Raw genomic sequence first — 25,981 nt, 5'->3', positions numbered from 1 at the left:
TAATAGTTGGAATGCATTATTGTTTTTAATCGACTCTGGAATTTATAGTTTATAATAAAAAATAATTAAATAAATTAAACATAAACACTGATGACGTCATTTTTGGAGGCAATTTCAAGCTTGCTAACTCGCGGCAAAATCAACTTCGCAAAATATTTTTTTCCCAGAAAAGCTAGAAAATGTGTTCCACTGGACATATATTCAATTCCCCAAGACTCAACAAGTCATCGAGAGGACAAATACAGGTGAATATGCTACTTTTGTGTTGTTAGACTCTGAATTTTATCTTTTTGAGAGTGTTTACGTTTTATGATTATACAATTTGAAGGTTGGAACAAAGACAAAATACAAAATCGTCACCACACAAATTATGTTTCATCCCACATTTACAAATTGGGTGTTGACCACTTCATATTTTCTGAATAGTATTAAAAACCATGTTTCTGTATTCTGTATTCTAAGTGTATCAACTTTACTAAATACTATTTCTAGGCATATCAATAAATACTAAAATACTATATATAGCCGATAGCCCACTGTTGTCTATGGCAGCCTGGACGTTTTGTTCCAATCTTAAACCTGCAAATAATATTGATTACATTAAAATTCTAGTTTGATTGCTAACATATGAAATTTCAGAATACGTTCACCAAATACGCCATTTTTACCGCTACCTTTAACGACTGAGTTTTGTTTTGGTAAAAACTTTGTGCCTTTAATAAATTTGGTGAGATTGTTCGATGCGAATAGCAACGGCCAAAATGGAGCTGATTTCCATTCCGGTATAACAAGCGTGCTGTTGGCTTTGTCGTTTTCTACTTTGCGTACGACCATGGAAATGAGTGATGGTGGTGGAACTAACCAATTTGTTTCTGTGTTCCAGTTTTGACTAAATGCGTCAACTGCTTCTGTACCGGGATACCATATTTTAGAGTTAAATCGTTCACACTGTGTATTATAGTGTGTGGCGAATCTGTCTACTGTATATGGACCCCATAAGCTATTGATTTCATCAAATATATCAGAATGAATAGCCCAATCGTCGTGATCAGTGTGTCGACTGAGCTTGTCTGCGTGTGTGTTGTTCTCTCTCGGAACCCATTGTGTGATTATGTTTATATTGCTATCAACACAAGTTTGTTTAATGTCAATAGCTATATCTTGTAATTTCTGTTTCTTACTTCCAACTCTTAATATGTGAGGAACGTTTTGATTGTCTGTATAAATTTTGACGGTTTTGTCACTAAATGTATTATCAAAAGTTTGTACAAACCTATTGACGCATTCTAATTCGCGCCATGTGGAACTTTCGTTCCTTTCTCGTTCTGTCCAGTTACCGGACATTTCCTTGCAAAAAAGTTTTGCATTCAAATCTGAGGTTAAATAACCACCAAAGCCTACATCTGAGGCGTCACAAAACATTTCTATATCAACAATATCAAACTGATCGACTTTACAAATGTCGACTCCAGCATCATTGAGCTTTTGCAATGAAATAGACCAAAAATGTATTTCATTAATTGCTTTTTTGCAAATTTTGACTGGTGCATCCCAACTTGCTCTACCCAAGATACAATCATAAAGGTATCTAGTGTTCAATCTAACTAAGTCACCAATGACTATCTGCATAGATATCAACTGACCAACAATGCTAGCTAAAAATCTAGATCCAAATATTTCTACCCCTTCGTTTGTTTCTTCCAATAAAAAACTAATCTTTTTCTCAGTTTTCATAATTCTATCTTCATTAACAAATATTTTACCTATATTTGTATCCCAAGTATACCCTAACCATTTTAATCTCTGGCTTGGTAACCAAAAACACTTCTCATGTGCAATCAAAAAACCCAAATTTTCTAGTTTATATTTAACTATTCGACTGCTCTCTATGCATTTTTCAAAATTGCTATCTCCACCCAACCCGTCGTCTAGAAACATTATTATCCTTTTGCCTTCAGATCTCAAATGCTTAACTACTTCTCTAAGTACTTTTGTAAATATGTACCCTGCAGTTGATATACCGAAAGGAAGAACATTGAAAACGAAATATCTTGTATTACCATCAAAATTCCAAGCAAAACCTAAGAAAGTTCTGTGAATATCTGAGATATCCAAATGGTGATAAGCAGATCTAATATCGAAACTAAATAAGTAATCTCCTTTTTGAAAGAGATCTCTTGCTATCTTAGTATCCTCGTACTTGTATCTAAATTTAAACAGATGTGGATTCAAATGCCTACAATCTAGTACTAATCTTGGTTTATTTTTATTAAATGCTACTGTAAGCGGATTTATTACAGTTGGTTTCGAATAAACCTCAGAAATGCAACCTTTTTTTTGGGAGGCTTGTGAATTTCTTCAACAACAAATTCTGCATTGTTTAAAGATGATCTGTTATTTTTCAAATGCGTAACCTCTGGTTCCGTTTTTAACGGTAACTTATACCCGTTTTCAATAACATCAATAATATGTGTACTAGTAGTAATAGTTTTCCATTCATGTAATTTTGACCTCAATTTACCTACTGGCGAGACAGGTATATCAACTTCTAGTAAAAAGTGATCACCAATGACACTTGGTCTCGATTGAGTAATTTCTATCGTATGTTTATCTTCTACTTTGTTTACATTTGCACTGAATGAATTTTCAGCTTGACCAATAGAACATTTTTTCATATTATAATACAAATTAGTACATTCAAAATTTTTAAATATACTTATCTTATCTTTCTTCTCAGGACAATCATTCGCCCAATGGCCCTTGTTGCCACAATTAAAACATCTCCCTGTTCTCCAAGTAGGGTTTGGATCTCTCTCTTTGGTGGAATAGGGCACTTTCCTGACCGTCTTCGTTGACTTTTTAAGCTTGTCTGACTTGCTCCTACGTTCAGCTCTATTTTGCGCTCTTATCATCTTCTTTTCATCTTCGGAGTCGTCGGCAATTGGATTAGTTGTGTACTCCTTCACGACTCTCCAACCCAATTCGGATGAATCAGCGAGTTTAACGAGTTTCTGCCTGTCTCTTACAATGGCCATACCTTCAACAATCTTGTCTCTAGCTTGATGAATGGATTCTACGGACAAATCAGGTCCGTCTAACTGTGCTTTTGCCTCCGTTAACTTCGTCAGGACTTTAACCTCGTGCTTGTACTGATTTTCGTTCCCCTTCCGTTGGAAAGTATAGTTCTCCGACAAAGTCTCTTCAATCTTGGACATCTGGGATTGACTGATATCTCGCTGAGATTGCTGGATATTTCCCTGGAAAGTGGATAGCCTGTTATCTATCAAAGCGGTGATTTGGTTAAGGGTATCTTGTTGTGAAGCAGATACTGCATTTTGTACTTCTTGGACAATAACTTGCTTTACGGAATTATCTAAACCGGGGTCCGTCATATTTCACTGTTGTCCAGTCTGATGCTTGGCTAGAAGTGACCAACAAGGGAAAATATTCCCGCTCAATATCAGTATCACGTGATACATGTATGTATATACGTGTACATAAGTACCCGTATCAATAGTATTCACTAGTACCGTTATTACAATAATTTCCCACTATACTATCGAACCGTTGGAAATTATAATTATACAGTTTGCTAGTTTTTTTATTTTTTTATTTCTGAGTGATGCAACTGAGACTACTGTTACAGTATTTAATATAACTGTGTTATAGTCTGCAGGATGTAATAATGATTTTATTTTCATGACACAAATAACAGCATACAAATGTTGGCCTAATGACATTAATGGTAATTTTTGGTGCATGATGATAAAATGTACACTTTCTTTTGGACAAAAAAATAATAAGTAAAAAAATTATTTTCACAAATCACATTAACTTTTTCCTAAAATTATCGTTAACAACAATTCTTTGAGGCCCTTGACTGATCACTACCAGGATATTTTGACAAATCAATGTAAAATTTTAACCAATGTATGCAATCAGTAGCCGAAAAATGAACATTTGACGGCTGATGCTAACGGACAATTATACCCTCTAATATACGCACAACTACCTGTATAATTAATTCCTGAAAAAAAAATCCATCTGAGAAATAAACAATCCTCAAATATTTTAACAGGAGAGATGAAATTCACTTTAAAATAGAATGTTTTCAATGCAGGTAGATTAAATTCTGATCTGTACTGTAGTCTGTAGCGTAAAAAGTAAAATCACAAAAATACTGAACTCAGAGGAAAATCAATTTGGAAAGTCCATAATCACATGGCAAAATCAAAAACCAAAAAATCAAAAAAAAACACATCAAAAACGAATGGACAAGAACTGTCATATTCCTGACTTGGTACAGGCATTTTCAAATGTAGAAAATGGTGGATTAAACCTGGTTCTATAGCGCTAACCCTCTCACTTTAATAACAGTCTCATCAAATTCCGCTACATTTACATGATGCGTTAAATAAACAGTCACAATAAATAAAATAGTCAAAATATGGGTACATCAGTCATCATCGTATAACAATTTTAAAAGGAACAATTTAACAGGACACAAAAACATCTACTATCTACGAACACATGGATTGATTTGAGTGTCTGACGTCAGAAAAATTATATACGTCACATAAATTTGTCGTTCAATGTGCATACAAACAATTTTAAAATTTACATAGGCAATGTACGCATACAGGGTTAAAAAATCAAAAGTATGTAAGCATAAATTACCGAAATAGACCGAGATTCAAACTAGTCCTAAAGTTATACATAGAATTTATGAGAATCCAAAACTTTTAAAAGGAACAATTTAACAGGACACAAAAACATCTATCTACGAACACATGGATTGATTTACTTGTCTGACATCAGAAAAATTATATACGTCACATAAATTTGTCGTTCAATGTGCATACAAACAATTTTAAAATTTACATAGGCAATGTACGCATACAGGGTTAAAAAACAAAAAGTATGTAAGAATAAATTACAGAAATAGACCGAGATTCAAACTAGCCCAAAAGTTATACATAGAATTTATGAGAATCCAAAAATTGTTAATTCCACTACGCCATTGATTGATTTTGACGTTTGTGGTTCAACGTATATAGTAATTCATCATAGAGATATATCATAATGACATATTATAGACAAATATCATACTGACGGGATCTTTTAAAGTACAGAGTCACGTTATAAGCACAAAAGAAATACAAAGAGTCACATATACAAAACAAATCACCAAAAAATGAAAGCCAATACAAACACATTGACAAAATGTATAAGTACCGAGCCACGTCAATAGTCCGGCGGCTTTGTAAAAAATTGTGCACATCCTGTTACAAGCATGAAATTTGGCATAGATCTTCCTCAACTATTACTCTTTTATTTCAGATAGGGAGGCATTTGAAAAAAATGTCTCACTTCCGGTAAAATCCAAAATGGCGGACGTTATACTTAAATCAGCCCAATATCGAAGGCTAGCGTGTAAAAATGTCCTATTATCATGCTACTATCATAATATTTGGTACAGCCCTTTGTTTTTTACTACTTTTGGATAAATTAAATAGATTAGATGTCTTCAGAAACCCCACTTCCGGTTAAAATCCAATATGGCGGACATTGTACTTAAATAAGCTTATTTTTTAGGGAGGGTAATTGAAATGTGTTTTAACGTATTGCTACTATAATTACATTGTGTATGAACCTTTCTTTGGTGCTTCTGATGGAGACAATGTATAAGACATATGTCTTAAAAACCCTTACTTCCGGAAGTATCCAAAATGGCGGACAGAGAAATATCAATTTTTTATTCAAATTTTCAACTTTTTTCAAAATGTAAAGAAAATGATTTTATTTTGTGCTGGTCATTAAACTTTTGGCTTTAAGTTATCCCCAAAACCACTTATTTTAGCATGTTGTAAATGCTAAGATATAAAGTTGACACTTCCGGTAAAAATATGACGTAAATTTTAAAGATGAGTCCTCAATCTATTTCTTCGATGTAGAGTTTTGGATAGATTGATTTAAACAAAATAAAATCACTATAGTACTAAAAAATATTTAATACTACTTCTATTTGGCCAAGAATACATGCTTATTCACAGTCACCACCACATGCACACAAGGCAGTGCACGGGAGACCCGATTTTACACATTAAAAATAACCGCGGCATCCTTTCTTACATCCATAATGTACAAGCTTCTGAAAAAATGATGAGGTCTCAGAAAGAGTTTTTTTTAAAGGGACCCTCTTTGTCCCTTCGCAATCCATTAGTGACAAGACTATGTAGCATAAGAGTCAATCCAAAGATCGTCTCACTAAACACCTGCATTAGTATATTACACGTTTTACATGCTTGAAAAGACTAGAACAAGTCGTTGGAATAGCCTCACTTAAAATGAGATTTCCCTTTTGTGCAAAAATTGACTTTCTTGGTTCGTTAATCATGTTAGATCTGATAAGTTTGTACAGTACAACCCCGGTGATTTAGGCTGATCAATCGTCATTCTTTATGTTAAAGTCACATCTTCAAATACCATTAATGTCTCCCACGCAGTCTTTTTTTTCCCTTTTCAAGCAAAGAGAGAACAGTATCACAACCCGTCATAAGGTATTGGTCAGAAATAAAAGTGTGTGATCACTCATTGCCTAGTGCATTTGAAAGGCCATTGATAGATATCAATCCAAAGATTTTTGCCTCCCCAAATACAATCAATAGTTCGTCTGCCCCTTTGTCACGGAATAGCGAAATACTGGTAGTTTGAAAGCTGCTAAAAGAAGCAAGGGCAACATTTAGGGGAAAGGGAATACACAGACGAACCCATGATTAAAAACATCCTCAAAGATGGGAAAGTTTTCTGAGAGATGACGACAGTAAGAAAGAACTTTTAAGTTTTCATTCACAGGAGCTTGCTCAATACAATTTTGAGTACAAGGTAGTTGAAGCAACAAATGCTCAGGATGTTTAGTGTTATCCAACACTTGATGATGTTTCAAGTTTAGCACCATGTTTACACGAAGAGACTGACACTAGAATCAAGATAGATGTGTCTGATGCAGTGAAACATAGACTTAACTGAGTCATGACTCAAACAGTCGATACTGATGGCATTGCTGTTTCGCTATTCCGTGACATAGGGCAGACAAACTTTGGTTTGCATTTAGAAGGGGAAAAGTATAAGATATATATCAATCAATGACCTTTCAAATGCACTAGGCATTAAAAGATAACACGTTCGCTGGAAAAGGAACTGCGTTGGTGACATTAAGGGAGTTTGAAGATGTGACTATAGCATTTAGAATGATGATTGACCAGCCAACATCACCAAATGGATTTGATGTTTAATGTCATTGAAAACGATACGTGGTTTTGTTGGAAGATAAAAAAAAGAAACAGATTAGGTTAACAAGGCAAGAAAATATGTGTTTTTGCAGAATTTGTTAAGATGTGAGAAACAATACCACAGTCTTTGTAAATGTTGGAAATCAGCTCTCCGATTGTGAATTGCGGCCTACTGAGTATGCTGATTGGGTATTATGTCCTTACCTAAATAAAATACCTTGAAACTGAAATACGAGTGGATGAAGTCTTGGATGCGTATGGTAGTTATAGCAACAAATGGTCAGGATATTCTATCTTATCCACCACGTAATGTATTTCAAGTTCAGCACCAAGTTCACATTTAGAGGCAGACACTAAAATCATGGTGCATGTGTCTGATGCAGTGAAACACGCACTTAAACGAGTCATGATTCGAACAGTCGTTAATGATGATGTTGTCACTACTGTTTCGCTATTCCGTGACATAGGGGTAGACGTTGTGTTTGGGAGGGCAAAATACTTTGGATTAATATCTATCAATGGTCTTTCAAATGCACTAGGCAATGAGTGATCTGAGTGATCTGAAACACTAATTGTTATCCATGTCTTTACCTGTTGTGATATGGTTCTCTCTTTGCTTGAAAGGGGGGGGAGACTATGTGGGAGACATTGATTGCATTTGAAGATGTGACTTTAACAAAAAGAATGATGATTAATCAGACTAAATCACCGGGGTTATACTGTAAGATCGCACAAACTTAGCAGATGGGTATAACATGGTTAACGAAGCAAGAAAATAACTATTTGCGCAACAGGGACGGCGTTTCGAGGCTATTCCCTCAACTTGGTCTAGTCTAAATAATGCAATATACTAAGCCAGGTGTTTAGGGAGACGAGCTTAGGATTGGCTCTTATGCTACCCACTCCAGGCAGGGACAAAGAGGATAACTTTTGAAAAACTCTTTTTGAGGCCTCATCATTTTGTCAAAAGCTTATACATTGTGGATGTAAGAAAGGATTCCGCGGTCATTTTTAATGTGGAAAATCGGGTATCCCGTGCACTGTGATGTGTGCATGTCATGGTGACTGTGAATAAACATGTATTCTTGGCCAAATAGTTATAATTTTAAATAATTTTTAGTACTATAGTGATTTTATTTTGTTTTAATCAATCTATCCAAAACTCTAAATCGAAGAAATAGATTGAGGACTCATCTTTGAAATTTACGTCATATTTTTAACCGGAAGTGTCAACTGTATATCTAAATATTTACAACATGCTAGAATAAGTGGTTTTGAGGATAACTTTAAGCCAAAAGTTTAATGACCAGCAAAAAATAAATTTATTTCTTTACATATTGAAAAAAATGAAAATTTGAATAAAAAATTGATAACCGGAAGTGGGGTTTCTGAAGACATCTAATCTATTTAATTTATCCAAAAGTAGTAAAAAACAAAAGTCTGTACCAAATATTATGATAGTAGCATGATAATAACACATTTTTACACGCTAGCCTTCGATATTGGGCTGATTTAAGTATGACGTCCGCCATTTTGGATTTTACCGGAAGTGAGACATTTTTTTCAAATGCCTCCCTATCTGAAATAAAAGAGTAATAGTTGAGGAAGGTCTATGCCAAAATTCATGCTTGTAACAGGATGTTTCTCTGTCCGCCATTTTGGATATAACCGAAAGAAAGGGTTTTTAAGACATATGTCTTATGCATTGTATCCATCAGAAACACCAAAGAAAGGTTCATACACAATGTAATGATAGTTGCAATACGTTAAAACACATTTCAGTTACCCTCCCTAAAAAATAAGCTTATTGAAGTACAATGTCAGCCATATTGGATTTTAACCGGAAGTGGGGTTTCTGAAGACATCTAATCTATTTAATTTATCCAAAAGTAGTAAAAAACAAAAGTCTGTACCAAATATTATGATAGTAGCATGATAATAACACATTTTTACACGCTAGCCTTCGATATTGGGCTGATTTAAGTATGACGTCCGCCATTTTGAATTTTACCGGAAGTGAGACATTTTTTTCAAATGCCTCCCTATCTGAAATAAAAGAGTAATAGTTGAGGAAGGTCTATGCCAAAATTCATGCTTGTAACAGGATGTGCACAATTCGTCTGAAATATGCTTGTAGCCGCCGGACTACAAGCGGATATCACATAAAACCATTCAACAGTAAAAGTAATCTTAATAATAGAACAAAAACAAATAAAAGAACAATAAAACATGTTGTTAAGATGATACACAACATCAGTACGCGTAAAAGTTTATCATACATTGTACATGTACTTGTATATTTATTTTTTTACCCAAAAACAAAGGTCCTAAATATAATTACATAAGGCAAAAATATAAAAATTTCAAAAAATTTTAACCAACCATTTAATCAGAAAAATTACACTGGTTATATAGCACTTTGACAAACACTTATTTTGATCATTGAGAAGCTTAATATTACCTGAACAACACAACGTAATTAAAACGTTTTGCTGATTTTACAGAGTTATCTCCCTGTAGTGTTAGGTACCACCTTAAGCACTACAAAATGATAACTCAAATGAGGGATTGTTACTCATTTGGGGAACAGTTCCCCATTTGGTGGTTTGTCTCCAACCTGTTTACATGTACCTGTCAGATTCTATCAAAAAATTAAAAAAATACCTCTTCAAACATTCAAATATTTGCATTTCTTTAAAAAAAAAATAATACTGAGAAATATATTAATCTTACCTTCTTCTAGGTTGAAACTTTGTAATGGATTATGCATTCATGTACATATCTTCTAAATCTTACCTATATACTGATTTGGAATGGTATTAACTGCAGTACATAAATAACAGAGCTCCAGATAAGCTGCGTATTTGCGTGATCACCCAATACAAATAATAAAAAACCCAATACAATTGCCCATTGCAGGGTTCAATAACCCAATTAATTCAAAGGAAAACCCAATTATATACCAAAACCATGAGTTCTCAACCCTTTTATTGGCTACCGTTTGCGTTATTTACCCTTATCTGTTTACAGTCGTCGCGTAAATCTATTTTTATAATATTTATAATTGGAAATTTCCTTTCGTTCTAAAAATAGATCCCTGCATCAAGCAGCTAAAATGGGTCCCTGTTGGCATTTTCCCTTGCTCAATAGGTACACATGTTTTTGAAAACATTTCGATCTTCTTGACGTTTATCCAATTAGCGTGTGTCATGTAGTCATATTTTTTTCGCATTGCTCGGGATTTATCATAACATACATTGAATTAAAACGAAAGTGAATGTCCGGTAAAAATATTGAACAGAAGCATGTTTTCTGCTTCTTTTGAAAAGCTGAGGGAAAGTTATGATGATAACAAAACTCAGCCAGTGTTTTTAGGAAGCGTCCATCGAACGCACAGGCGTGTGTGCGTACCTTAACGAGAACAAGAACATTGCTAATAAACACGGGGTTTCGTCAAAAACTAAATCAGTTGGAAAAAGTGAAATGGCCAAATCAATTATGACATGATATAGCATCAGAAACCAAAATTTCTAATAGAAGACAACTAAACCCAGATTTATGTAAATTGAATAAAACTAAAACATTCAAGTATAATTAGAGTTTTTATACTATTTTTTTTTTCATTTTACGGTTAGTTAACGAATACACACACAGGCTCTGTTCTCACAATTTATTATATAAAGGTATAAGACAAGTGCCTGTGAATACACATATCTGTTTGTGTGAGAAAATACAAATTTAAAATGGCTGAAGGTTTGAAAGGGGACACAAATTAATCCTACAATTGCTCCTCAGTGAATAAACCAACTAACCCTAACCCTTACCCTAAACCAAATAAAACAGCTAAACAAAGAAAGAAACATATTTAAGATGGAAAAAATCTGGGGATGATATTATATCAATATTGTGATGATGAAAAAACCCAATACATTAAGGAGATTGGTGGTGAAAAACCCAATTTGGTATCAACTTGAGGGGTGAATTGGAATTGATAATGCAATTAAAAAACTTTATCACCCAATTATATAAGAAAATGGTGGGTAAAAACCCCAATTTGTGAATTCTTATCTGGAGCTCTGAATAATGTCTAGGGTATACATAATTTCTTACAATTAGCATCATAATATAACATAAATAGTGCAATGTTGATTTTTTTTTATTGTTTTCCAGGTGATTTTCGGTCCTATGTTTTCTGGTAAAACGTAAGTACAATTTTATAGAAATAAGAAGTTAACTTTTTTGTAGCCCATAACAGATGCAAAATGACTTTTAATTAAAAAAAAATTAACAACTTAATAGTCAATTCACTTAAATTTTCAAAAATTATCAAGTACAATACAATGGACTTTTTAGCTAGTATTTTTGTTTGTATATATTTTAGGACAGAATTGATGAGAAGAATGAAAAGATACCAGATAGCCAATTATAAATGTTTGGTAATTAAATACTCAAAAGATGACAGATATGACAAAGAAGGGATAGCTACACATGACAAGTAAGTTTTGTAAATCTTGCACATTTAGCTAGATAATATAAAAAAGAAGATGTGGTATGACCGCCAAGGAGGCAACTATCCACAAAAGACCAAAATGACACAAACATTAACAACTATAGGTCACCGTACGGCCTTTAACAATGAGCAAAGCCCATACCGCATAGTCAGCTATTAAAGGCCCTGATAAAACAATTCAAACAAGAAAACTAACGGCCTTATTTATGTAAAAAAATGAACAAAAAACAAATATGTAACACGTAAATAAAACGACAACCACTGAATTACAGGCTCCTGACTTGGGACAGGCACATACATAAATAATGTGGCGAGGTTAATTAAATCTTGAGTATTTACACAGGTAAGTTAAGTAAATCTTGGAGTATTTACCCAGGTAAGTTGAGTAAATCTTGGAGTATTTACCCAGGTAAGTATAGTAAATCTTGGAGTATTTACCCAGGTAAGTTGAGTAAATCTTACACAGTTACTTGGCAAGTAGAGTAAACTGTGAAGGTTTACACGGACTAAATAAGATCTCACTGAATGCAGAATAAATAAACTTGTACGTAATTTTGAATGATTAAAAATACCAAAATAAAACAAGGAAAATCAATAATTAAATCCTGAGATAAATTGTAGTCTTTCTATAAAGTAATAAATACATATATGCAGTCTTCACGACAAACTTTTAAATCTACAGGCCCAGAGCTCAATTTTTAAAAATTTATTAGTTAGATTCTGTTGGCCTGTAGATATGATTTTTACGGGCCCGAGAGCAATTTTACTTGCCCGGGCTGCCACTCAGCGTGAAGACTGCATATGGTTGACAATTTTAACAATTAAAAGATAATAATAAAGAAGGGCGTTTACCATAAGAATATGTGGTTGCATAAGCTAAAAACTTAGTATGCATGTTTATTACAATGTAAACATTTAAATTATATATATTTATATAAAAACATGGACATAGTGTCCTGTTAGGCCATGGAACTTTTTTTTACAGAGACAATTTAAAGTGTTGGAAATATGAAAGATTAAAGTTTCGCTATAGAAATAAACATAAAGATATAAAATTATTAATTATGCATGGTTACAAAAAAAGATCAGAAACAAAATTAGGAAAATAGCAGATTATTGGTATTAAATGACTAATTTATAAGCAATTATGAGAAAAATGTTAAAATTTGTCAGATATAAGTAATTCACAGTACAGTATTATGATACAAATATAAAATATTTCAGAATGAATTTAGTAATATTTATTTTGATACTTTGATAGACAAACATTGCCAGCAGTACCAGCAGAAAAGTTAGATGATGTTTTAGTTATGGCTGAGAACTTTGAAGTCATTGGTGTGGATGAAGGGCAATTTGTAAGTATAGTGACCCTTGAACATATTCACTGCCAGAACAAATATTAATGACAATTACTTATACTTCCTTGCCAAAGGAAGACATGATAAATTTTTTTTGGCAGGAAAATTTACCTAAAAAGTTCCAGAATGCATTGTCACATGGAAATATGTATTTCCCCAAATGGACAAATGTTCATGTTTCCTAAGGCATGGGAACTGAATCATTCATTTCACCATTTTCTTTGAAAGTGCAGAGAGCTTGGGATTCCATATTGGCTGTTCATTCCCCTGACTAATATATTTTCCTCATGATCAGTAATTTATGAGATTATTGATATTATTACAGTTCACTAGTAGGCTCCAGAAGCCACATATCTCATTGTAATGTGCTTTAAAAATATACAAATGAAATCAGAAATATTTAACAACTCTTGAATGTCTCAGAAAAAAATCTTGAAGTTCTTGAACAATATAGAATTCAATATCTTTTATGAATAATTTTTACACTGCAGCCATTCTTGTGATTTATATGAACACTGTGTCATTATCTTTTCTTTTATTTGCAGTTCCCAGACGTTGTGAGTTTTAGTGATGAGATGGCAGAGAGAGGTAAAACTGTTATAGTAGCAGCTTTAGATGGAACTTTTCAGAAGAAGGTCAGTAGTAGAAATTATAAAACAAAACTAGAAACATAGATTGAAACATTCATTACAACATTTTGTGGCAACATGCTTTTTTTCTAAAAAAAAAAAATGGCCTGTACAAAATATATTTTATTCTCACCAAATCAAATAGTAGAAGAAAAATAGTTTTATTCTGCTGTTTCAATGAAGTTCAGAATCTTAGTAGTTTTTGGTTATTATCTTGAATACTATTATAGATAGATATAAACTGTAAACAGCAATAATGTTCAGCAAAGTAAATTCTACAAATAAGTCAACATGACCAAAATGGTCAGTTGACCCCTTAATTAATTAATTAAGGATTTATTTCCATTTATAGTCAATTTTTAATAATTTTCAGTAATTTGGTAAATTTTTGTAAATTTAAAAAAAATAATTTCCTCTGATACTATTGGGCAAAGTTTATTATAGATGAAGGTAATTGTAAGTAACAAGAACGTTCAGCAAACACATCACCATCACCAAAACACAACTTTGTCATGAATCCATCTGTGTCCTTTGTTTAATATGCACATTGACAATGTGAGCAACACAGGCTCTTAAGAGACTCCAGTTATAATAAACTTGATTTTTTTTAGGGATTTGGAAACATCTTAAATCTAGTACCTTTAGCAGAGAATGTAATCAAATTGACGTCTGTTTGTATGGGTTGCAATAATGAAGGGTCTTTTACAAAGAGGAAAGGCCAAGAAACTGCAGTAAGTAGACCTTGCACAAAAATCTTCTTGATATTGTGACATCTAAAATACAAATTAGGCTTTCATTATTAACCAGATGCTCCGCAGGGCGCAGCTTTATAAGACCGCAGAGATTGAACCCTGAAGGGTTGGGGCAAGTATGGACACAACATTCAAGCTGGATTCAGCTCTAAATTTGGATTGTGATTAAATAGTTGACACAGCATAGGTTTCTGACACAGAATGAATGTGGTCTAATGAACTTAAAATTTTTGTTTTGCCTTTGAGCAATTCACTATGCTGTTGAATATTTAATCCTCTCAAAAAAATGGTTGAAAAATTTTCTTTTTATTTATGAAATTTCAAATGAGAAAAATTGACCCCCCGCCCCTCCCCAATTTTTTTTTTCACATCCACCTAACCTTTATTCCAAAACCGACCTCAATTCAAATTTCTAATGGAGTTTGCAACAATAATCACTCATTTAAATACATCATAAAATATCAAAATGTAAAAAAAGTGCTTGTTATCACTGAATGGTAAAGATTGTTTTAATTTATCAGTTGGTAGTAAGAGTAATATACATTGTATATTGTATAAAACATTGATTTAAGTTGATTCAACTACTATTCAGGACAAAGAAAGATAACTCCAATTGAAATTTCTTGCTATTGCACAATATTGTGCAATTAGATATTTCTTGCTATTGCACAATATTGTGCAATTTAAGATATCTTGCTATTGTGCAATACTGTGCAATTGAAAATTTCTTGCTATTGCACAATACTGTGCAATTGAAGATTTCTTGTTATTGCTGAGTACTGTGCAATTGAAAATTTCTTGCTAATGCACAATACTTAATATAATAATTTTAGATCCTGAGTTGAACCAACTTGAAAACTGGGCCCATAATAAAAAATCTAAGTACATGTTTGGATTCAGCATATCAAAGAACCCCAAGAATTAAATTTTTGTTAAAATCAAACTAAGTTTAATTTTGGACCCTTTGGACTTTAATGTAGACCAATTTGAAAACAGGACCAAAAATGAAGAATCTACATACACAGTTAGATTTGGCATATCAAATAACCCCATTTAATAAATTTTTGATGAAATCAAACAAAGTTTAATTTTGGACCCCGATTTGGACCAACTTGAAAACTGGGCCAATATATAAAAATCTTAGTACATTTTTAAATTAAGCATATCAAAGAACCCAACCGATTCAATTTTTGTCAAAATCAAACTCTTAGTACATTTTCAGCTCACCTGGCCCGAAGGGCCAAGTGAGCTTATCTCATCACTTGGCGTCCGGCGGCGTCCTGCGTCCGTCGTCGTTAACTTTTACAAAAATCTTCTCCTCTGAAACTGCTGGGCCAAATTAATCCAAACTTGGCCATAATCATCATTGGGGTATCTAGTTTAAAAATTGTGTCCGGTGACCCCGCCAACCAACCAAGATGGCCGCCACGGCTAAAAATAGAACATAGGGGTAAAATGCAGTTTTTGGCTTATAACTCAAAAACCAAAGCATTTAGAGCAAATCTAACGTTGGGTAAAAATGTTCATCAGGTCAAGATCTAACTGCCCTGAAATTTTCAGAGGAATCGGACAACCTGTTGTTGGGTTGCTGCCCCTGAATTGGTAATTTTAGGGAAATTTTGCTGTTTTTTGTTATTATCTTGAATATTATTATAGATAGAGATAAACTGTGAACAGCAATAATGTTCAGCCAAGTAAAATCTACAAATAAGTCAACATAACCAAAATGGTCAGTTGACCACTTTAGGAGTTATTGTCCTTTATAGTCAATTTTTAACCATTTTTCGTAAATCTTGGTAATCTTTTACAAAAATCTTCTCCTCTGAAACTACCAGGCCAAATTTAAACAAACTTGGCCGCAATCATCATTGGGGTATCTAGTTTAAAAATTGTGTGGCGTGACCCGGCCAACCAACAAAGATGGCCGCCATGGCTAAAAATAGAACATAGGGGTAAAATGCAGTTTTTGGCTTATAACTCAAAACCCAAAGCATTTAGAGCAAATCTAACAGGGAGTAAAATTGTTAATCAGGTCAAGATCTATTTGCCATTGAAATTTTCAGATGGATTGGACAAACTGCTGTTAGGTTGCTGCCCCTGAATTAGTCATTTTAAGGAAATTTTGCCGTTTTTTGTTATTATCTTGAATATTATTATAGATAGAGATAAACTGTAAAGGGAAACAATGTACAGCAGAGATAAACTGTAAAGGGAAACAATGTACAGCAAAGTAACACCTAAAAATAAGTCAACATGACCTAAATGGTCAATTGACCCCATAAGGAGTTATTGCCCTTTATAGTCAATTTTTAACAATTTTCATAAAATTTGTAAATTTTAACTAACATTTTCCACTGAAGCTCTTAGGCCAAGTTCAATATAGATAGAATGATTGTAAGCAGCAATAATGTTCAGTAAAGTGAGATATACAAACACATCACCATCACCAAAACACAATTTTGTCATGAATTCAAATGCGTCCTTTGTTTAATATTCACATAGACCAAGGTGAGCGACACAGGCTCTTTGGAGCCTTTAGTTAAATTCAGCATATCAAAGAACCCAACCGATTCAATGATAATGCGTTTAAAATGCCAGATGTTTTATGATATATAAGCAAATCAAGTTCTATGAATTTATTCAGTATGCAAAAGTGAAAGTAAACAGAGAGCACAGTTTTATTATATAAAATCCTTTGGACCTTAATGTAGACCAATTTGAAAACGGGACCAAAAATTAAGAATCTACATACACAGTTAGATTCGGCATATCAAAGAACCCTAATTATTCAATTTTTGATGAAATCAAACAAAGTTTAATTTTGGACCCTTTGGGCCCCTTATTCCTAAACTGTTGGGACCAAAACACCGAAAATCAATACAAACCTTCCTTTTATGGTCATAAATCGTGTGTTTAAATTTCATAGATTTCTATTTACTTGTACTAAAGTTATTGTGCGAAAACCAAGAATAATGCTTATTTGGGCCCTTTTTTGGCCCCTTATTCCTAAACTGTTGGAATCAAAACTCCCAAAATCAATCCCAACCTTTCTTTTGTGGTCATAAACCTTGTGTCAAAATTTCATAGATTTCTATTCACTTAAACTAAAGTTATAGTGCGAAAACCAAGAAAATGCTTATTTGGGCCCTTTTTGGCCCCTAATTCCTAAAATGTTGGGACCAAAACTCCCAAAATCAATCCCAACCTTCCTTTTGTGGTCATAAACCTTGTGTTAACATTTCATAGATTTCTATTCACTTTTACTAAAGTTAGAGTGCGAAAACTAAAAGTAATTGGACGACGACGCAGTTGACGACAACAACGTGATAGCAATTTATGACGAAATTTTTTCAAATTTTGCGGTGGTATAAAAACAATATGTGCAAACTATTTGCCACTGGATGCTCTAATACAAACAACAATCTCTTCAAATAGTATTCACCATCTATTTAAAAATCTATTGAATTGATTTAGTTTCACAAAATGCAGTGAAGGCTATTCCAAGGGAAGTTTTGTGAATAGGTTGGTCTGCTCTACAAAGATATCATTGTATAGTGGTGTTGAGATTCAAGCCTTAAAGATCAAATTTCATGTTGATAGGTCTGACATGCCTGACATGCTAACAAATACGGATCTGTACTTTAAATGCCATTATGTAACATGTATACAAAAACACAAAAAAGTGGTAATGTATAAATTAAACATGATAATTGGTGATACAAGTAATGAGAATTGCTAGGAAAAGCGTACTTAAACATATCTGAGCATGCCTTAATCTTACTCTAAATTCTATATTCTAAATGTTACTAGAAGTTATTTCTTATACATGTACATGTTTTCTAAAAAAAAGAGAAAATATTGCAGACTTCAATTGCCATACTTCTAGTGAATATTATCTTTTAGTTGACAGTATCTATAGTTATTTTATTTGCAAAATTACCTTGTTCTTTTGATTGTCTTTGTTTAATAATTTGTTTTTCTTCTACAGGTTGAAATAATTGGAGGAGCAGACAAATACCTTGCTGTGTGTAGATCCTGCTTTAAATCACCATTGAAGTCACCAAGAAAACACGAAACACCTCCTTTTAACAGTATCAAAGAAACAAAAACAATGGCCAACAGACAGTTGTTTAATTCTCCTGTTAAAAATTGTTAGTGTTTGTTATGAGTTAATACTCTCCATGATCTCTTTTCCAGGGTGAATGATAAAAGGTTGAGAGAAAAAATCTTGTGTAACAGGTTATCCCTAAAAAAACAATTTGTAACTAACTTTTAATTCAATATACATTTATGTATTAATAAAAAGTCTGACTACTAATATTTTTTAAAGACGCTTCAATTTTTTTTAATTCAGCTGATATAAAAAAAAATATACTTTTTCCCCCCATTTTGACCTGTTTGTTATGTAACCTGAATCAAATGATTATTTTTATCAACCTTTAAACTATTTCACTATGAAGTATTCAATTATTAATTGAAAAACCTGGTGATTTGGAGGTTAAGCTATCAATTATAAGTATTTAATTTATTTAATTATATATGCAAAGGAGATATTATTGACCTGTAGTTTTATTGTGGACCAATATCAACTTACATTTGAATCAATTGTTATTTCCCTTTTTATTATGGACCAATATCAACTTATAATTTGAATCAAATGTTATTTCCCTTTTTATTATGGACCAATATCAACTTACAATTTGAATCAATTGTTATTTCCCTTTTTATTATGGACCAATATCAACTTACAATTTGAATTAATTGTTATTTCCCTTTTTATTATGGACCAATATCAAATTACAATTTGAATCAATTGTTATTTCCCTTTTTATTATGCATTTAAGTTACTACAGAACTCTTCAGTTGCTATTCACTGAAATATCATATGTGCATTTTAAGTTATCTTTTTAACATACAGTAACAGGGACTAAACTTAACTGTTTTTCTCTAGGGGCCAGCTGGGCCCCTAAGATATTTTTTTCAGGGGCCCGCTTAAAATTTTAGGAGCCCACTAATCTTTATACTTAAATAAAACAAAACTGAAAATTACTTAGTATATACATTGTACTTACTAACAGTGTTCCAGCTTAAATCTCAGGGCAGAAGGGTGCTAGTTTTCTGAAAGGGCACTTTAGCGCAATAACCGGGATTGTAAGGATACTTTGTATAAATTACCTTGAATATTGCTAGCTATAGGCTCAGCTGGAGAACATTAGTTGTATTTAAACCTTATTCAGAAATTAATATGTTCTTGATGTTGGTTCCAGTCAGATTTTTTTTTATCAAATTATCATACCATGAAGCAAAGTAAATCATTTTGATGTTTATGTTAACAAACTTGTACATTTGTTAAGTGCTCCCACGTAAGGAGGATCATTCATACAAGAAGTAAAACAGGAAGTAGTCTTCATATATGTTCAAATACAAACTTCTTTGATTCTTCTTTAAATGTATGTTCATGGTATGAAACAAAAGTTTTTTCTAATGAAGCCTTATTGTGAAATCCTACTTGTAGTCTTGAAAATGTTTTCTGTGGTAACCAATATAATATTTGAATTATTGCCACCAGAAATGTATCATAAGATTTGACAATATTTATTTTAGGTTGTTTCCTATCAAAATTATCTCCCTTCAAATTTTCAACTTCCTGTTGACCTTTAGACAATATGGCTCTTTCTTTAAACATTAAATATTATCTCAATCCAAGCCATCCTCTAATAGTGATGATCAAAATATATTTTTCAATAAGTTTTTAATGAAGATTGGATATCAAACTAGATATTGGGATTTTTATTTACGAGATTTTAAATTTCGTTTTTTATTAAATATTTTTGTAAAAAGCGATTCAGGGACAAGTTACCGTCTAACACAGGCTTGTAATGACTCACAGGACAATAAGAAAACATCTCTTTCACGATGCTTATTGAACAGTAAAATAGAAAACACTGTTCATTAATGAAATTATCGTAGAAAATTTAGCAGAACTAAGAAAACATGCGGAAAGAAGAAGGTATAGATATGCAACATCGTGACTCCGGATTGAAAACATAGCTATTCGACTGGGTTCAGTTATTAGAAATAACCTACTGGTTTTCGGAAATACTCTATATTTCTATATCGCTTTGATAAGACAAACAGGTTTCCTTTTGGGAACAGTCTTTGTTAATATCGCGGGGGAAAGGGTACAAATGGGATTTACTTCATTTTTTTTACAGTCGCCAGCTGGGCGACCATGATGACTAAATATATTCGCCCAGCCGAAAATCTGGTCGCCTCGGGCGCCCGGGCGAGCGTTAAGTTTAGTCCCTGAGTAAGCAAGAAAATTCAATACCCATGTATAAAAGTACCTTCTAAGTGTTGATAAAAAATGGAAGTCACTCTTATAATTTCTTTAATTAATAATTTGAGGTTGTAAATAATTTTGTGTTGAATTGAGAGTATTAGATATTTAGAAATATGTCTCTAATGTTTTATCATGTGCAAATACTGACCACTCATTTATAAATTATGAAAGTTTATGCATGTATTGTAATTAAGTTCATGTGAAGTTGTTAATGATACAAGTTTTAAAAAGAATTCATTTTATTCTTGATTTTTGTTTGGTTATTCAATTTTACCTGATAGTGAAATTTCTTTTACTGATTTTTTTTTTTTTTTTTTACTACTGTCATGACTTGTATGAATAAATGTTTCTTGAAGAAAAAAATTCAAGGCAGCTAGAAAAAAAAAGCAAAATGCATTTATAAAATAATATTTATTGCATCATATGCTATTTCTAGAATACTAACCTAAAGTTGTAATGCTTAATTTAAATATTTCACATGAATGCATTAATTCATATTATAATAGCATATTATAAACAATGGAAAATTATAGTGCACTTCACTTATATGGTGACAGCAACACATCACATTAGAATAGCATATTATACTCAGGGATAAGATTTGTTATGTTCATATACCACCTTATGTGCCTAAGTACATGACGTAGACAATTACTTGTATTTCAACCATTAGTATCTTATACCTTCATCTAAGTCATTTAATCTCTGAGTAACGATTTCCAGGAACCCCCAAGCTCTTAATCAGAGAAGTAAATAAAAACTTTTAATTTCATAAAGTTTTTGCATCATTGCCATATGGGGCTATATATAGTGGAACGAGTCGCTATCTAAATAAATTTCCTTACAGATTGTTATAATGGATGTGATTTTATAACTTGTAGCTTGTAATTTTCTACTTGCAATGTTTAAAAAAGATCTAAGTTTGACAATTGCTATTAGACTGTTCATCAAAGTTTTATAGACGCATCACCTAGTTGTCAAATTGATCAAATAGCCAAAAATATCTGTTTTGTCATATTTATAAAGAATACATGTATCAGTGTTTATGTTTGAGAACCTTTTTTGACACAGTCAGCATTTGTTCCTTGTGTAAACTTTTGACTATGCTTTTCATTGTATATATTGCCATTATAGTAAAACCATTGAATAATTTTGATATGTATGTGATGCCAATACACACCATTCACTGCGCTTAGAAATTTTTCATACTCTGACCCGTTTTGAACCTTCTTCTGTGCAGTAACTAAGTTACAGACCAATCTCCAGTTTTTGGTTTTTTTTATGAATGAGTTACAAATGTACACTGCTCAACATAAGGTAAATACATCAATCATTTTGAAAAAGGTACTGTGATTATTTGAAAGTCATCCAATAACATTGTTATGAAAGTATTTCATGCATTGTAATACTGTAAATTCAGAAATTATTGCGATTTTGACAGTTTAGACTTAAATGCGATTTTAATTTTTACGATTTTGAGAAAAATCCTGTTTAATTCTTATAAAATATTTCAAAATGCAAGTTTAAATTATTGCGTTTACAACTCTGTCAAATTTTTCGCAATATTAAAACCTCGCATTAATTTCTGAATTTACAGTACTATATTAGTCATAACTCATATTGCATTTAACAATTCATCAGTCTATTTTTCTGTTTTCTTCTATTATAGTGGTAACTTCTTGTATGCAAGAAACTGCCATTTGTTTTAGTGAACATTTTTGTTTCACATCATTTTATCCATCTCGAACAATTTGTATTTTCACATCTTTTTATACCCTACTTTACATGTTTTATGTGAAAAATGGTTTTCAGTTCTTTTATTTTTTTTTTATCACATTTGTATTGAATTATGTTTTATTTCATATTTGTACTTCATCTGTATATTTAATAGTGCCAATAAAATGTATACATCAATAGATTGACTTATATTTATTGGAATTATATACTGATTGATTGGACCACAAATTAAAAGTAACATTGGAAGTATTTATGTACAATCATGTGATAAGTACTTAGGAAGCTTCAATATTTCATGAAACCTCAAAATAAAAGAAGTTTGGTGACGGCAACCTACAACAAAGTATTCCCAAAACATGTTTAAAGAACAATTAAGTCCTTAACTATAGATAGGCGACTATTCAAAGATTTTTGTTGAGCATGTCACCTCTGTCAAAGAAACCTCAACATAGGGATAGTGGTCTGGTGGCTGCGGCTTTAACTATCTACTTAAAAGATTTAATTTTTTGAAAGTGAAAGAGCTCGTAGAAACCTACTTTGTATATAGATACCTTACATAGCCTTTTCATCTAAATTTGGGTTTTTAATGTAAAATAAGAGTAACAGGCGAAGAATCCTTTGTGATACCTTGAATTTGAAAGTATTATCCTTTTCCTTTATTTAACTATTATTAATTAGAGAGCCGTGGTGTAGTGGTTAGTGCATCGGACTACTAACACAAAGGTTCCTGGTTCGATTCCCGTTTGGGATGAAAATTTCAGGAACTCAATTTTCTGCTCTCCCTTGACACCATTTGCGATTATGGTCTTGAGGAAATGATGATAGTCCGTCGGACGGGACGATAAATGGCTGACCCGTGTTAAGAGAGAGCCATATCTCTTGCACGTTAAAGACACCCTTGTAGATTTCGAAAAAGAGTAGGCTAATGCCGCTACAAGGCAGTACTCGCACCCGCAAAGTGGAAAGGGATTAATATAAGTTGTAACCAGATGCTCCGCAGGGCGTAGCTTTATACGACCGCAGAGGTTGAACCCTGAACGGTTGGGGCAAGTATGGACACAACATTCAAGCTGGATTCAGCTCTAAATTTGGATTGTGATTAAATAGTTGACACAGCATAGGTTTCTGACACAGAATGAATGTATTCAAATGAACTTAAAATTTTTGTTTTCTCTTAGAGCAATTCACTATGCTGTTGAATATTAATCCTCTCAAAAAAATGTTTGAAGAAATTTTTTTTTAATTTATGAAATTTCAAATGAGAAAAATTTAACCCAATTTTTTATTCACATCCCCCTTTCCCTTATTCCAAAACTAATTTCAATTAAAATATTCTAATGGAGTTTGCAACAATTACTACTCATTTAAATACATGATGTAAAAAAACTGCTTGTTATCACTGAATGGTAAAGATTATTTAAATTTATCAGTTGGTAGTAAAAAGTTAATATACATTGTATATTGTATATAACAAAGATTTAAGTTGATTCTGGACAAAGAAAGATAACTCCAATTAAAAAAAATTCTTGCAGATATTTCTTGCTTACTATACTGGACAAAGAAAGATAACTCTTAATTAAAAATAAATTTGCTATTTCACAATATTGTGAAATTAGATATTTCTTGCCATTGCACAATACTGTGCAATTGAAAAGACTTGCTATTGCACAATACTTAATATAATAATTTTAGATCCTGATTTGGACCAACTTGAAAACTGGGCCCATAATCAAAAATCTAAGTACATGTTTAGATTCAGCATATCAAAGAGGCCCAAGAATTTAATTTTTGTTAAAATCAAACTTAGTTTAATTTTGGACCCTTTGCACTTTAATTTAGACCAATTTTAAAACTGGACCAAAAATTAAGAATCTACATACACAGTTAGATTTGGCATATCAAAGAACCCAAATTATTCAATTTTTGATGAAATCAAACAATATTTAATTTTGGACCCCGATTTGGGCCAACTTGAAAACTGGGCCAATAATCAAAAATCTAAGTACATTTTTAGATTCAGCATATCAAAGAACCCCAAGGTTTCAATTTTTGTTAAAATCAAACTAAGTTTAATTTTGGACCCTTTGGACCTTAATGTAGACCAATTTGAAAACGGGACCAAAAATTAAGAATCTACATACACAGTTAGATTCGGCATATTAAAGAACCCCAATTATTCAATTTTGATGAAATCAAACAAAGTTTAATTTTGGACCCTTTGGGCCCCTTTTTCCTTAACTGTTGGGACCAAAACTTCCAAAATCAATACCAACCTTCCTTTTATAGTCATAAACCTTGTGTTTAAATTTCATAGATTTCTATTTACTTATACTAACGCTATGGTGCGAAAACCAAGAAAAATGCTTATTTGGGTCCCTTTTTGGCCCCTAATTCCTAAACTGTTGGGACCGAAACTCCCAAAATCAATACCAACCTTCCTTTTGTGGTCATAAACATTGTGTTTAAATTTCATTGATTTCTATTTACTTTAACTAAAGTTATTGTGCGAAAACCAAGAATAATGCTTATTTGGGCCCTTTTTTGGCCCCTAATTCCTAAACTGTTGAAAATAAAACTCCCAAAATCAATCCCAACCTTTATTTTGTGGTTATAAACCTTGTGTCAAAATTTCATAGATTTCTATTAACTTAAACTAAAGTTATAGTGCGAAAACCAAGAAAATGCTTATTTGGGCCCTTTTTGGCCCCTAATTCCTAAAATGTTGGGACCAAAACTCCCAAAATCAATACCAGCCTTCTTTTTATGGTCATAAACCTTGTGTTAAAATTTCATAGATTTCTATTCACTTTTACTAAAGTTAGAGTGCGAAAACTAAAAGTATTCGGACGACGACGCCAACGTGATAGCAATATACGACGAAAATTTTTTCAAAATTTGCAGTCGTTTAAAAACTTGTTTCCCAATCCACTATAAACAAATATGTTTAAACTAACTATTATTAATCATTAAAAAATCACCAAACAAATAATCGTGCTTGGAACTGGCTGTTATCAAAGGGATACAATTCAATCTGAATCTCAAGGTGTTTAAATCTCAGGAGAGATAAATCCTGTTACACAACGGGGAAGCTCATCAACTATGGTCTATTTCTAAAACACCTTCTAGATATTTATTTAGCTTACCCCTGTTTTATAATAAATTCCTCACTTTGGGCTCAGAAAGTAAACTTTAATCAAACCTCTTAATATAAGCTTGAAGCAGAATGCAAAAACTTCAGTAACCATCAAAAACCAAATAAAGTGGTTGGTAAGCAATTATAGGTCACAGTACAGCCTTCAACAATGAGAAAAAAACCAGAATGGACTAAGCAATTCAAATGAGAAATCTAACAGTCAAATT

The 25,981-nt window shown here is 32.4% G+C and overlaps 1 protein-coding gene across 1 annotated transcript; it reads left to right on the top strand.

Moving 5' to 3' along the window:
• The first annotated feature begins 2 nt into the window (after positions 1-2).
• Positions 3-18,916, top strand: LOC134725017 (thymidine kinase, cytosolic-like). The gene is made up of 7 exons (XM_063588472.1): positions 3-245; positions 11,463-11,494; positions 11,674-11,787; positions 13,064-13,157; positions 13,706-13,795; positions 14,401-14,520; positions 18,530-18,916. Exons 1-7 carry the CDS (start codon positions 180-182, stop codon positions 18,695-18,697), a joined length of 684 nt encoding a protein of 227 aa, XP_063444542.1. The 5' UTR covers positions 3-179; the 3' UTR covers positions 18,698-18,916.
• Positions 18,917-25,981: the final 7,065 nt, after the last annotated feature.

Source organism: Mytilus trossulus, chromosome 7 (genome assembly GCF_036588685.1).
Source record: "Mytilus trossulus isolate FHL-02 chromosome 7, PNRI_Mtr1.1.1.hap1, whole genome shotgun sequence".
In the NCBI taxonomy this organism is placed as follows: domain Eukaryota; kingdom Metazoa; phylum Mollusca; class Bivalvia; order Mytilida; family Mytilidae; genus Mytilus; species Mytilus trossulus.
Note: the sequence above shows the minus strand (reverse complement) of the source record. Positions and strands in the feature narration are given on the sequence as shown.